This window comes from Nilaparvata lugens, chromosome 3, assembly GCF_014356525.2.
Source record: "Nilaparvata lugens isolate BPH chromosome 3, ASM1435652v1, whole genome shotgun sequence".
NCBI classification, from domain to species: Eukaryota; Metazoa; Arthropoda; class Insecta; order Hemiptera; family Delphacidae; genus Nilaparvata; species Nilaparvata lugens.
This window is the reverse complement of record NC_052506.1, coordinates 91010379-91025986: the sequence shown is the minus strand read 5'-3', so window position 1 is coordinate 91025986 and position 15608 is coordinate 91010379. Positions and strand designations below refer to the sequence as shown.

Below are 15608 nucleotides of genomic sequence, written 5' to 3'. Positions count from 1 at the left end.
TTATTATTTTGTTTTTCTTTCTTGAACTTCCCGCATTGTGAACTTATAGTTTATGTATACGGTTTTTTCTCAACAATTAGTAATTATTATTTATCTAACTTTCAGTCAATGGTTTATTTAATTTTTGGAATTAAGTAAGCAATGAAATTTTTTGTTCCAAAGTAGATGGTTATTCATTTATTTTTATTTTTTCTTCCACGATATTGTAATGAATTAATTAAGCAAGGTAATTGCAGGATGACATAATTTTCCTTCCATTTTATCTATTATTATGCACAGTTAAAACAGTATAATAATTGATTTATAAAATCGTTGGGAACTAGGCTATTTTAAACGCATGAAATATCATTTATATTACCACATATTAATTTAAAGTCAAATATATAACTCTAACTACATTGTTGAAATTACGCGAATCAGTGAAACCACAAACTTGATGCTTGATTTGTTGTGCAATGAACGACTGTATAATTTACATTTTAAACGGTACTAGCGAATACAAGCTATGAACGTTCTAGATGATTTAACTTATTTTAGGCATGTTAGTTGTAATGTATTCGATGATTGTTGTGTGTATGGTGATTTCCTAAGAGTGAATGAGTTGAATGGTTTTAGTATATTACACATGAATATTAGAAGTTACAATAAAAACTACGAAGAATTTTTGATTTTCCTTGATAGTATAGCTTTCAAATTTGATGTTCTCGTGCTGACCGAGACATGGATGTGTGAGGATGATTATGTACATTGTTTGGATGGATATTTGGCATATCAAACTACTACTAAATACAACCAAAACGATGGTATAATAGTATACGTAAATTCGGAGTTGTCTTCATCGTGTAATGAGGTGGAAGTGGGGGGATTGCGTTGTCTCAACTTGAAGTGCGATAAAGAAAACCAATGCTATAATTTACTTTGTGTTTATCGCTGTCATGATATTGACATGGCCGGTTTTATCGATGGATTGGAGGAAAGATACAATCGTACTGATGATAATAATAATAAGATAGAGGTAATTGTCGGTGACATCAACTGTGATATTCTCAATGAACAAACTAGCAGCCTAAGCAACAGGTATCTTGACGTGCTTTATGAAGCCGGCTTTGCTTGCTGCATTGATTCTCCGACTAGGGAAACTCCTTTTTCTTCTTCATGTATAGATCATTTATTTGTTAGACACCCAGATACTAATTCTCTTTTTCCAGCAGTATTGAAATCCGATATCACGGATCACTACGCAATAGGCATCACCATAAAGCATAATAAAAATAACAATAGCTCTCATATTCAAAACTCCAAATTCAAGAAAATTGATAATGAAAAATTCTTTAAACTTCTGGCCGAACAGTCATGGGATGAAGTAATCTCTTCACAGGATCCTAATTTTTGTGCTGAGAAATTCATGGAGCTTATAGCTCTGCTCCATCAGACCTGCTCTACAACTATAAATAGATGTAATAATAGTAATAAATTCAAAAAATTAAAGCCATGGATCACAAATGGGCTTATCAGATCCATAGAAAAAAGAAATAGATTAAGCAGATTAATTAAAAGTCAGCCCTTCAACCCCAATCTCATTCATCAATATAATGAGTATCGCAGTATGTTGAGTAAATTGTTAAAAAAAACCAAAAAAGAATATTTCAAAAGGAAACTATTAGATTCAAAAAATAACCCCAAAAATTTTTGGAAAACAATCAACGAGATATCAGGGTCTAGCAACAAAACTGCTTCTTTTCCTATTCATGATTACACAAAATGTAACAATAGCGACAACAATCCCAAGTCTGCGTTAGATATAGCAAATGAATTTAACGATTACTTTTCTAATGTTGGAGCCAGGCTAGCTGATGAGATTAAGCAAAGAAACCAGAGACTTAGAGCTCCAGTCCGCCCTGTTTGTCCTCCTGTCCAGCAATTCATCTTAAGAGAAGTGTCAGAGCAGGAGGTTAGACAGTGTGTGGCGGAAATGCGCGGAGGTTCTGCTCCTGGCTGCGATGATGTATCGGGTTATTTGTTGAAAAATGGCATAGATTTTATTACTATTCCACTTTGTCATATTATTAACTGTAGTTTCAATTCAGGTATTTTCCCCAATATTTTCAAATTGGCTAAGGTTATTCCTCTATACAAGTCAGGTGATAAGGGAGATAAAAATAATTACCGTCCAATATCTTTACTGAGTGTATTTTCAAAAGTTATTGAAAAATGCTACAAAAACCAACTGTCTCAATATTTAAAAATAAACAAATTATTATCTGATTGCCAGTTTGGATTCAGGAACGACTGCAACTCTTCCAACTGCTTCTATCAACTGAGTGACTACTTGAGAAAAGGCATTAATAATAACAAATATATTCTTTTGCTGTTTGTTGACCTGGCAAAGGCTTTCGATTCTATCGATCGCGCAATATTGCTTTATAAATTGAAAAATATTGGGATAATTGGCGCTTCTCATGATTGGATCGGAAGCTACTTGTCGGGTCGCAAACAAATAGTAAACATAAATAGTCCATTCGGTTATAGTAGCAATGGTGGTAACAATGAAATTAATAGTAATAATATAAAAAACAACAATACAAATTCTGTCAATAGTGAGGTGCGAAGTATCGATTTTGGGGTTGTCCAAGGAAGCACACTTGGGCCAATCTTATTCCTTATATACATCAATGACATTATCAAATCTGATATATTGGGTAGAATGCTACTGTTTGCTGATGACACTGCAGTCTATTTTGAGGCAGACAGCTGGATGGAAGTCTACGAGAAGGCATCCAGAGACTTAATTACACTCAAAAATTGGTTTGACGACAACATTCTTAGTATGAATGCGAAGAAGACCAAAATTCTTCCAATATTCCTTCATAAAAACCGCGCCCCTCCGGATAATTTACTGCTAAAACTACATTCTTGTGGTCAGGTGTGTAATGATGACTGTGATTGCCAGGTGATTGAATCGGTCAACGAGTTCAAATACCTGGGTATAATCATTGATAATAATTTATCTTGGCATCCACACATTTTCTACTTGAAAAAAAAATTACGGAAATTGATTTTTGTTTTTTCAAAACTGAAGGGCATTCTTAACACGAAGGAATTGAGGACAGTGTATCACGCACTTGTGCAGTCAATCCTTACCTATGGAATTATTGTCTGGGGAGGTGCGTGTGATACTAAGATTGCAGAACTTTCAGTGTCTCAGAAAGCTATTATCAAAGCCGGACTGGGCCTGGAAAGAACATATTCTTCCGAACGTTTATTTGTTTATTTTAATGTTCTAACTATTAAGAAGCTTTATGTTAAATTTGTCTTAATGTATGCGTTCAAGAATAAAATGAACTTAAATATTCCAGCACAACAAGAACATAGGACTAGAAGCGGACATCTTCTGCATCCCAATTTAGAGAGAAATTCGCGAGCTGTTTGCGACAGAAATGTCTCTTATGTAATTAATATGCTTCTGCGGAATGCTCCCCCCCACATAAGTCATCCAGGTCCTTGTACTGTAATAAAATACAAGAAAGTGCTACATGAATGGTTGGCATCTTTGAATGACTATCAGTGTGGTAGATTGATCAAATCAATGTATGTGTAACGCCTTGGAATTTATTCACTCATGTGTGTGCGTAGTGTGTGTGTGTGTGTTTCCCTTCCCGTGCGAATGTTGATAGTTGAGCTTGAATATTAAAATTAAATAAGTATTTTTATCTTTTATTTGAATAGTTTTGATATTGTATTGTTCAATACTATTAAATATTGGTAGCTATCTATAATAGTAATATTACTTCTCTGTATCATAGATAAGTTATCTGTGTAAATTAAATTTCAATATACGTATGCGAACTCTTACTCACGAACAGACCGACAGGTCCATGTGAGTACAGTTTCAATTATTTTGTGAAATAGTTTAAACATAGATATAATTTTCTTTAAATTAGTACATTTACTTATGTTTTATAAGTCTTTTTTTGTGAAACAATAAATCAATTCAATTCAATTCAATTCAATTCAATTCAATTCAATTCAATTCAATTCAATTCAATTCAATTCAATTCAATTCAATTCAATTCAATTCAATTCAATTCAATTCAATTCAATTCAATTCAATTCAATTCAATTCAATTCAATTCAATTCAATTCAATTCAATTCAATTCAATTCAATTCAATTCAATTCAATTCAATTCAATTCAATTCAATTCAATTCAATTCAATTCAATTCAATTCAATTCAATTCAATTCAATTCAATTCAATTCAATTCAATTCAATTCAATTCAATTCAATTCAATTCAATTCAATTATAGTAGCAATGGTGGTAACATTGAAATTAATAGTAATAATATAAATAACAACAATACAAATTCTGTCAATAGTGAGGTGCGAAGTATCGATTTTGGGGTTGTCCAAGGAAGCACACTTGGGCCAATCTTATTCCTTATATACATCAATGACATTATCAAATCTGATATATTGGGTAGAATGCTACTGTTTGCTGATGACACTGCAGTCTATTTTGAGGCAGACAGCTGGATGGAAGTCTACGAGAAGGCATCCAGAGACTTAATTACACTCAAAAATTGGTTTGACGACAACATTCTTAGTATGAATGCGAAGAAGACCAAAATTCTTCCAATATTCCTTCATAAAAACCGCGCCCCTCCGGATAATTTACTGCTAAAACTACATTGTTGTGGTCAGGTGTGTAATGATGACTGTGATTGCCAGGTGATTGAATCGGTCAACGAGTTCAAATACCTGGGTATAATCATTGATAATAATTTATCTTGGCATCCACACATTTTCTACTTGAAAAAAAAATTACGGAAATTGATTTTTGTTTTTTCAAAACTGAAGGGCATTCTTAACACGAAGGAATTGAGGACAGTGTATCACGCACTTGTGCAGTCAATCCTTACCTATGGAATTATTGTCTGGGGAGGTGCGTGTGATACTAAGATTGCAGAACTTTCAGTGTCTCAGAAAGCTATTATCAAAGCCGGACTGGGCCTGGAAAGAACATATTCTTCCGAACGTTTATTTGTTTATTTTAATGTTCTAACTATTAAGAAGCTTTATGTTAAATTTGTCTTAATGTATGCGTTCAAGAATAAAATGAACTTAAATATTCCAGCACAACAAGAACATAGGACTAGAAGCGGACATCTTCTGCATCCCAATTTAGAGAGAAATTCGCGAGCTGTTTGCGACAGAAATGTCTCTTATGTAATTAATATGCTTCTGCGGAATGCTCCCCCCCACATAAGTCATCCAGGTCCTTGTACTGTAATAAAATACAAGAAAGTGCTACATGAATGGTTGGCATCTTTGAATGACTATCAGTGTGGTAGATTGATCAAATCAATGTATGTGTAACGCCTTGGAATTTATTCACTCATGTGTGTGCGTAGTGTGTGTGTGTGTGTGTGTGTGTGTGTGTGTGTGTGTGTGTGTGTGTGTGTGTGTGCGAGTGTGTTTCCCTTCCCGTGCGAATGTTGATAGTTGAGCTTGAATATTAAAATTAAATAAGTATTTTTATCTTTTATTTGAATAGTTTTGATATTGTATTGTTCAATACTATTAAATATTGGTAGCTATCTATAATAGTAATATTACTTCTCTGTATCATAGATAAGTTATCTGTGTAAATTAAATTTCAATATACGTATGCGAACTCTTACTCACGAACAGACCGACAGGTCCATGTGAGTACAGTTTCAATTATTTTGTGAAATAGTTTAAACATAGATATAATTTTCTTTAAATTAGTACATTTACTTATGTTTTATAATTTTTTTTATGAAACAATAAATCAATTCAATTCAATAATAATATAGAATGTGGCTATAATAACTATGGGTGAAGGCATGTAATAATGTAAGGTAACTATGGTGTATTGATAGCGTGAGTCCCCTCATTAAATAACAAACCATTAAATAACAAAATTTGGTTCAATTAGATATCTACCAAATATATGACGACAAGAATTCAAACAACCAGTCTATTTGGAATGTTAGTCCCAAAAAATCAAGCTGAATTCCCACGTATATCAGTAGCAGTGTTTGGGTGTATTATCAGTACAGTGAAAATATTATTCAGTGAGTTCTAATGATACATTTATACTCGCTCGGCCGGGCTCATTGGGAATTAGGACTCATGGGAAAAATATATTCACTATACTGGACACTTACACTGAAACTAATATGAAGGAAAATCAGCTCAAAGGCAAACGCACACAGCAACAGACGAACCCAGGTGTTCGAATGTTGCAACGTACACAGACACCGTCTGTCTTCATGCAGACGTTTGATTCTTCCCCGTTTGTATGTTACTGTGTAAGTATTTTTCCTAGTAGTAAGTACTAAGTAAGTATTTTTCCATACGTCTGTATGTTACTGTGTGCGATTGCCTTTCAAGTGCTAGTCAGTATTGGTTGAACGGGAAACAGTGATGTTATTTATAAGGAACGACGACAGATTTGAGTGAGCTCCAAAGTCGTAACATATCAGTAATATTTGTATTGGTAAATTCTTCATTCCTTATTCTTATATAAGCACATCATTAAAATTATATGAAGAGAAAAATGGGGTAAAACCTTGTGATATTCCTCTCCTGAATTTGCATAAGGTTACAAATAGTCTTGTAGATGTTCACTTTACTAAATTTTCAGTCTAAGAATACTATCACAAATCAGATTTTTAAATTTTGATGTTTCAAAACCAAATTTAGAATATTTAATTGCACATTGGCAATAAAAGAGGTGAAACTCTTCATTACTTGACTGTCTATACAAGTAACAAATTTAGTGTCTGTTTATTCCCCCTTCTTTCCTTATTGGATTGAAATATCTAATTTCATTCAATAAGGGAATTTAGATGATTTCCTTTCATCCAAAATATGAAGGGAAGTTCCTCCCTTCATATTCTAGAGATAATCATAATTATTATCACTAGAATAAGAAATATTCGCATTATTGAAGAAAATGTTGAATGACTGAAAAACAAACTTAAATAAATATCTCACCTGTGCCTGTTGTTTACTGCCATCCCTTAGCACAGACGCGCGTATGGCTGCCGAATCGGCGGCGGCCGCAGCCGCAGCCGGCGACGACCGCAGGTGGGCCCGCTTGCGCGGATGCGGCTCGTACCGATTTTCCGCCTGCGGCTGCTGACTGGCGGCTGCGGCGGACGCACTGCTCTCATACACGTACTGATGATGCTGCATATTGTGGTAGGGCGAGTAGGACGGAGGGTGTTCTCTCTCCCTCATTTCTCCCCCTCCACCCCCCTCTCCACCACCCCGATCGTCATCCTTCAGCGGTAGCATGGTGCACGTGGTCTTGAGCATTTTACTGCTGTTGCTCAGTGTGTTGTTGGCACGAGTGCTGTTGTTGTTGTTATTGTTGTTGTGGCTAGGTGAGTCCATCTGCTGTGATGTGGCTTGTGGACTTGGCTCCAACGGTGTCACGTGAGTGTGAGCCACCGCCAGTTTCTCGGGCTCTATCGATAGACCTTTCACCTGTTTTAACACAACATAAACATTTCAGTTTACCTACTTGCAGAACTTAAAAAAAATTCTTTTCTACACAACATTATTACGAATACATTTTTGTTGCAAGAAAATAACCATAAAAATACTGTAAAACACAGCAGTGAGGCTGAGCGCAGGGAAGCTAATAGACATATTATTAACATAATAGAGCAAATATCTATTAAAGATAGAAACATAATTAATCAACAGAGTATTAAAATATCAATAGTTTGTACAAGTTTATCTATTCCAATCATAAGGAGCCATTACATTCATTACAAGAATCATTAAAGTAGCTTTCTGGTAACAGAGTTTGATACAATCCGATCGAAGAGCTAGCACACTATAGTGAGATTCACGTTATAAAGTCAGTGAAAATGATAGGACGGACGGCTTAGTTGCCCAGTTTGCTTTTCCTCCGCCTTCTAAAGAGGGTATCTGTGATTCAAGATATCCCGGTGTATGTGATCTATCCCAGTAGTTGACTGACTGTTCTTGATAAGTTCTTATCAATTTTATCTTACAACACGACTTTGACATCAATTTATTGCTTTGTTTTTTCGAATTAGGCTCTGATAGCCAATCCAATTACCTAAAAATTCTATGGAATTTCATGGAAACACAGGACCACCATGTATGAGAAAGGAGTAAAGAGTGCTAGGATTCGACTATACAATAAATTACCATCTAACATAAGAGAAAATACAACACGTAAATTCAGAGTATTGATGAAGGAGCAGCTTTTGAGCATTTGTGCATAATCAATTGATGAATTTGAAGCACATTACGAGATGAGTTAGGTTGCTCAGTATTATATTATGTATATATTTTTATGTAATTTTGCTACCTAAAATAATTGAAATAGGACTTGATTTGAATACATATTATAGATATATCCAAATACCCCTTCCGTGGGTGGTAAATTGGACGAATAATAATAATATGGTTGACTGATGCTTTGTGTTATTCTATAGAAAGTGTATTCAATTATTTTTTTAAATAATGTAAATTATATGAGTGATTATTGTTATTACTCTGATGTTTCCAATTATCATTGACATGTTAATGTGGCTTAAAGACATAAACATAAACATTCGTATTCTCGAATCATTATATATTTTTCAACAAGAGAATATACTTTTGCATGGTTCAATAATACATTTCAAGATTGAGATTCAGTCAGGATTGAAGACTGTTAGTAAGTAAGACCTGGTTAGATGAGCACATTCTCACACTTAATTCGAATAAAAGCGTCTTCATGACCTTCTCTCCCAATATGGTTGGCCAACCACTTGATCTAGACCACATTCATATTCATGGTTTAAACTGTACTCTTTCAATCTCGAACGATAGCTGTGGCTGCTCAAAATTGAAAAGAGAAATTATTTTAAATATCTAGGCGTTATAGTTGAACAGCATTTGCGATGGGATATTCACATAGATGAGCTTTGTAAAAAATCAAGCACTGGATAAACAAATTTTATAATACCAGCAGGTTGGGTAACATAGCCGTTTCAAAATTGGTTTATTTTGCATACATTCAATCTCATCTCCAGTATGGTATAAAAATTTGGGGTGCATCTTATTCGAATCACTTCAATAAGATATTCACCATCCAAAAAGCATTATTAATTAAAGGCCATTTTGGGCAAACCTAAACGATTTCCAAGTGACAGTATTATTAATGAATTGAATGTATTGACGGTTGAGCAGCTGAATATAAAGAATTTAATTATATACATTAATAAGCATAGAGAACTTTTCAACCTCCGTATATCGCCTTACAATCTCCGTCCCTCAACCATTACCTTTGAACCACAAAATGCAGTTATATCCATCTATAGAAGACAGTTTGATTATATTGTCCATAAGCTTATAAATGTGATACCTGCTCTTTTTATAACATATAATTTGAATGGAAGACTTCTGAGAGAGATAGAATTATGGATTGCTTCTTCACATCCTAGGATCAGTGATTTCTAGTAATACTGTATTATAACTAGGATAAGTTAACAATCATTCAAGAATGTCTGCTTTTCTATTTTATTATCTCGTATTTTCTAATATTTTTTTACTTTCCTTCTTTGTAATTTTTTTCAAATTTAGATGTTAATAGGAATCCACCAATTTTATTTATTTTAGAAATAATTTTGTTTTTAGTAACACTCGGCCCCTGCACTCAGGTTTTTAACCTTTTCAGGGACTTTTCGTATTTAATAATAATACTATTTTACTTTTAACTTATTTTGTTATTGTCAATTGTATTTATGTAATTATAGACATTCATGTATGTATTGTATGAAGGAAAAATAAACTATTGATTGATTGAATCTTCTGATAGTTCATTAAAAGTCTACATAACAATAAGAAAACAAAGATATTGTAAAATTTCATGAAATTTGACAATATCTTTGTTTTTTTATTATGGAGAGATTTCACAACATCACCATCAATTCTACTAATTTTGTTCTACATAATCTTTAAAGTGGCAAAGTTGGAATAGGATGGAGCTATCGGTTTTGTCTAATGACAGAGAAAGATGTCAGCAAGGAGTGTGAAGGAGTCTGGAAAATAGCCAGGACCATCACTTCCTACAATTAGCTTGTAAGTTCAGACCAGAAGTAAATAAGCTCATTGACGAAACGAGTGATGTGATCATCACGTCTATAGTCCGTGCAAATTTACTTCCGACTTGGGATGGACATGCGCAGCAGAGAAAGCATACAGCGGGAGGGATACAGAGGCGCAATGTTGCCGTTTTGAAGCGGCCAGCGATCTCCAACTTCTAGTGACTGTTCATGTGCTCATGCTACACATTCGAAGTTTCCTGTCTGAAAGCGGTCAAACGACTGACAAATTGGCAACTGCGCTTACACCTATTACTCTATTAATCACTGTAATTAGCTTATCTCCCACCATTTCTCTGCGCTGCATATTCCTCCAAGTCGGAAGTAAATTTACACGGACTATAGCGTCAAAAATAAATCGGACAGCATAATTAAGTGTTGTTTGCAGTACAGTATTCTGCACAGCAGTAAGATCAATGTAAGCCAAGCAACAGTAATCCAGCAAAGTGCTGAGTGTGTTTAGTTACCTGCAAGCACTCGGCCGCCTTCAGGAAGGAGGATAGACTGTCGTGTGACACGTGCACCTCTCCCTTGTACATGAACTCGAGCAGCGCCGACATGTTGGTGGACGAGGTGCCGTCCAGAATAACCAGCACCCCGCCCCCGCCACCCGCCCCACCGTGCGGGGCCGCCGCCTCGAACAACTCCTGAAAGTGTTTGCTGCATGCCGCCAGTATCAGCTTGTGCGCCTTGAAAGTAACTCCTGCAAACAACACACACAAATTAGCAACTGTACTACTAGACTATTGCAAATAATGAGCTCATACTCCAATTGTATTTGAAAAAATATCAATTTAATTTGGGTATATATAAGTTGTATTTGAGAATAGTCATTTATAATTTATTGTTGTAAAAATTAGAACTGGAACCGTTTTGGGCGTAAGCCTGTGGTACTTTTCTGTAAGTTATGTAATTTTGAATGATTGAATAAATAAATAAATGAGAAAACTTCAGATGTAAATGAGAAAAGTCAATTTTATTTGAGAAGTATCACAATCATGTAATTGAGAATAGTTACACCTATTTGAAAAAATGTCAGATGTAAACGAGAGGTTAATCATCACCATCAGCACTACATAATTTTAGCGGAAAGTGACCCGACTATTTTTCAAGTTATAAACAAGATCTTCAATCTTCATTTGTAGGACCATTAACCAGCCTGATGAGCTGGGTTGGTCATCACGTCAAAAATACAATACCACACAGAAAGTTTTTGACAACACTGTCACGTCAAAAAATAAAACATAATGGCATAGATGGCTAAACACGGTGATGGCCACTAAATGTCAACTGTAGACTCCTGAAAAAATTCACTCAAGGAGTAGTATGGTCTGGCACGCAGCCAGGACTTGAGTCTCCTCTTAAACTCACTGTCACTCAAATGACGCACAGATGGAGGTAGCATATTAAACATTTTAATAGCGATATTGGGATAACAGTTCTGAGCCTTACTTAGTCTACATCGAGGAACATTGACTTCGAGAGCATTTCGAAGTGAGTAGGCACTCTGCAACCCCCTCAAATTCACTGTCAGATTGGTATTCCTAATACCAACCAGGGAAGCAAAGATGAACTGGCTAAAAGCTGTGAGAATCCCAAGTCTGGCGAAGAGTGGCCTACAGTGCTCCAGATGACCACTGGATGACAATATCCGAACTGCCTTCTTCTGCGGCATAAGAATACTCTCACAGTGTGAAGAGTGTCCCCACAGCAGTATTCCATAGATAATGTGACTATGGAACAGTGAATAATAGGCCATAATCAAATGTTCCTCAGTCAGCAAGCACCTCAGTCTTCTCAACAGGTGGATCACACGAGACAGTCTTCTGCATACAGCATCCACATGAGCACTCCATGTTAACTTTGGATCGATGTTAAATCCCAGAAGCTTCACCGGTTCATTCAATGAATGATTGAAGTGGTTTCTCAGAGTGCACATGATATTCTGTGTCTTGCCGACGTTGAGCAACAGCTTGTTCTCCTGAAACCAGCATTCTGCACCAGCAAAGGACTCCTCCAACTCAAGGGTGGCAGCTGCAGGCGAGGATCCTCTCCCAATAAGGGTTGTGTCATCCGCAAACAGCAGCTCACTTCCGCCGACTCTCAAATCGTTCATATGCAGGATGAACAGGACTGGCCCCAGGACAGAGCCCTGCGGTACCCCATGCCGTACATGCAGTTCGCCAGATGATGCACCCCGAACATTCACTATCTGCCTTCTGTCAGAAAGATAGGACTTGAAAGTGTCAGCAACAATGTCCGTTATACCATACTGACTCAACTTTCCAAGGAGAAGCTCATGAGACACACAGTCAAAAGCACGTGATAGGTCACACAGCCTCACTGCCACAGAATCTCCACTCTCGAATGCATCAATGACTTCGTTGATCAGCTAGTTGATTAATTGAATTTCTCAATAACAACCGACATCTTCTCAATTGCAAATGATACTTTCTCAAATACAATTAATTATTCTCAATAACAAGAGATAACTTCTTGAATACAATTGACTATTCTCATTTACATAATTGAATTTTTCAATAACAACTGACATCTTCTCAATTGCAAATGATACTATCTCGAATACAATTAATTATTCTCATTAACAAGAGATAACTTCTCAAATAAAATTGACTTTTCTCATTTATATTTTCTTGAATACAAATGACTTTTCCGAATTACAATTGATACTTTCTCAAATACAATTGGAAAAGGTGTGGTTTACTTGGATTTTTTCGAAACGATCAAGATATTTTCAATGATTTATCAGGCCTATACTGTCAGTGTTTGGTGGGATACAGTAATATTTATTAATCATCAGTGACAACATCTTCGTTTCAATTATGAATACATATAAATATCATTACACCTCAGTTTGACCGATACAATAATGAAAAAATAGTCTTCCTGCACTGCTGGAAGAAGAAAATCTGGTGTTTTGGCAGTGAGTGACAGAATGAAACGACAAACGCATACAAATGAATATGGTTCATGTATTTTCCATGAATGAAGCCTAATTTTTAAATGCTGAAAGAATTATTATTATACTGCATTGGCGTTATAGATTTATAAATAATTGTTTGAATAAATAAACATTCAGTTAATGAAATAACTCTTAACTCTAATTTTTAAATGCTGAAAGAATTATTATTATACTGCATTGGCGTTATAGATTTATAAATAATTGTTTGAATAAATAAACATTCAGTTAATGAAATAACTCTTTGCATATAAATCAACATACAGTATTCTATAATGATACCTTGAATATTCTTGATCCAGCATAATCAAATTATGAATATACTTTATAGAGAGTACTTAATGTAAACGATCCATTCAAGAAGTGAAAGGCCCGGTTGCACAAGAGCCTGTTAAATTGTTTCAAGTAATACTCACTTGAATTGATGCTACAAGAATTATTTTTGAAAATAAGGTTTTCCTGACTGGATCTGATTGTAACCACAGATAAAATTTTACAGGCTTTTGTGCAAGCGAGCCAATCCATTAAAAAAATGAATTTTTACAGAATACAAAATATGACCTACCTTCACAGAATAATGTGACATCTGTGAGACTTTCAGATTTGAACAAGTGATCAAAAGCTGTGACCAAGTTACTTCCAAAGCTATTCCATTTAAGACAGAACTGTTGCTGTGGATCCATTCCAGGTAGGGATGGAATGTAACACCCTAACTGAAAAACAAACACACAACAAATTATATACAAGAAATGGCGCTATAGGTAGTAATATTCTCTCAATAATTTCATACTTGCTTAAATTGGAAGCAATGAAGTGGAATAAGATATGCTGACAGATTGGAATAAATCTCACTTTAAATAATAAACTATCAGGAATAATGAGAAAGATTTTTAAAATGTTAATATCATTAAAGATAAATAAGCATAAGTAATTATGTGAGTGATCATTTGTTGAAAGAAATAGAACAGCCTACCTGATAAACTAGGTTATTATTATTAATATATATGGAAGTTTATGAGAAATTGCATTTATTCAAATGCTAATCAACAAATAATTATTATTAAACGAAAATCCAAGGTTAAATTATGTAAGCCACCCGAAGACTTCTGCTACTGCAGATATTGACAACAGGGTTTACAGCTAGCTGGAAATTCGATGAGAGCTACTATGCAAAAAATATTTGCCAGCCCGGGAGTCGAACCCGGTAACTTCTAATTCCCAGTCAGGTATGCTGAATCTACTAACACCTCATCGAATGTCCAGCTAGCTGTAGACCCTGCTGTCAATATTTGCAGTAGCAGAAGTCTTCGGAGTGGTTTACACCATCAAACTTAGGATTTTCATTCAACTAAGTTATAATTTTATAATATATTTATGATAACAATAACTTGAATCATTCTACTGATGAGTAGCTTATTAGAAATTAGCATCAATAAAAATTGGGGTTTTCCTACGCAGTAAACTATTTATTAGAAAACAAGAAGCGTGTGTTGGAATTGTCTTAAATAATTAAGCTCAACCTATTGTGTAGCATCAGAAAAATCAATAACGCTACAAAAGTCAACACGAATAACCTATCAGAGTAATTGAATGATGATGCTCCCAAAGAAATAAATTAGAACATTATTAAATGACTAGATTTTTATAGTTAGTTACCATTATTTGAAGTACTGCACATGTATATTAAATATCTAATTAACGCGTTGTCTACATTCATTGTGCAAACAGCATGAATAATGCACAACAAACCCAAAATAGAATTGTACACCAGAATCGTAACAGATCAACAAGAATATTATAATCATTTCAATATAGATAACAGAGCAGGAGTTGAAATAGATCAATGCAATCAGCTGAATTTTTAAACCAACAAGCTCGGACGCAGCTAAAATTAAAATAACTTTCTTATCGTTTCGTCCTTGCTATTTTTAAAACACATTTCCATCTATTTTTTTATCGAAAACGTTGAAATACACTGACAACATACGAAATAAGAGAGTGACACTCATAAACATTGATTGCAATGCATGAAAACGAAATCCAATTACACGTTGAGCGTTTTCCTTGAAAATAAACACTAATCACACTGCAGGCTGCTGCACACACACATTCCTGATTTGGAATTAAAATGATCACGCACTACTCACCTCAAGGCTAATCTACATTATCACAATTGATCAAGTGTAAAAATAACTTGTAGAAAAAATTAAAACATAATAATCGTCAAACATAAGCTGTTTTATTTATTATAGCAGAATGCGAATTCAGAAATGCAATTGCACAGGTGTGGGCAGATAATCGGTATTGAAAACAAACCTTTTTATCAATTGATTATCCTAATAACACTTTCACGTTAGTCCATAATGATATAAAATTCATCCTAGAAATCGATAAACGATTAAATAAGTTAAATTAATTAGAAATAAAGATGTTTTTGTTTCAAGGTTGACCTATACGCATACGCAAAAAATA

The 15608-nt window shown here is 34.7% G+C and overlaps 1 protein-coding gene across 3 annotated transcripts in view; it reads right to left on the bottom strand.

The window, feature by feature from the left end:
• The window catches only part of LOC111047404 (zinc finger protein chinmo), a 51045-nt gene that overhangs the window by 35118 nt on the left and 319 nt on the right, over positions 1-15608 (bottom strand). Inside the window, exons 1-4 of one of the 3 annotated variants that reach the window (XM_039425027.1) lie at positions 15453-15591; positions 13702-13849; positions 10624-10859; positions 7023-7517 (exon numbers count right to left, since the gene is read on the bottom strand). In XM_039425027.1, the coding sequence (XP_039280961.1) occupies positions 7023-7517; positions 10624-10859; positions 13702-13819 (849 nt within the window). In that variant the 5' untranslated portion in view covers positions 13820-13849; positions 15453-15591. Of the gene's footprint in view, positions 1-7022; positions 7518-10623; positions 10860-13701; positions 13850-14792; positions 14931-15452; positions 15592-15608 lie in introns of those variants that run through there. The other 2 variants (XM_039425025.1, XM_039425026.1) reach the window with 2 other exon arrangements.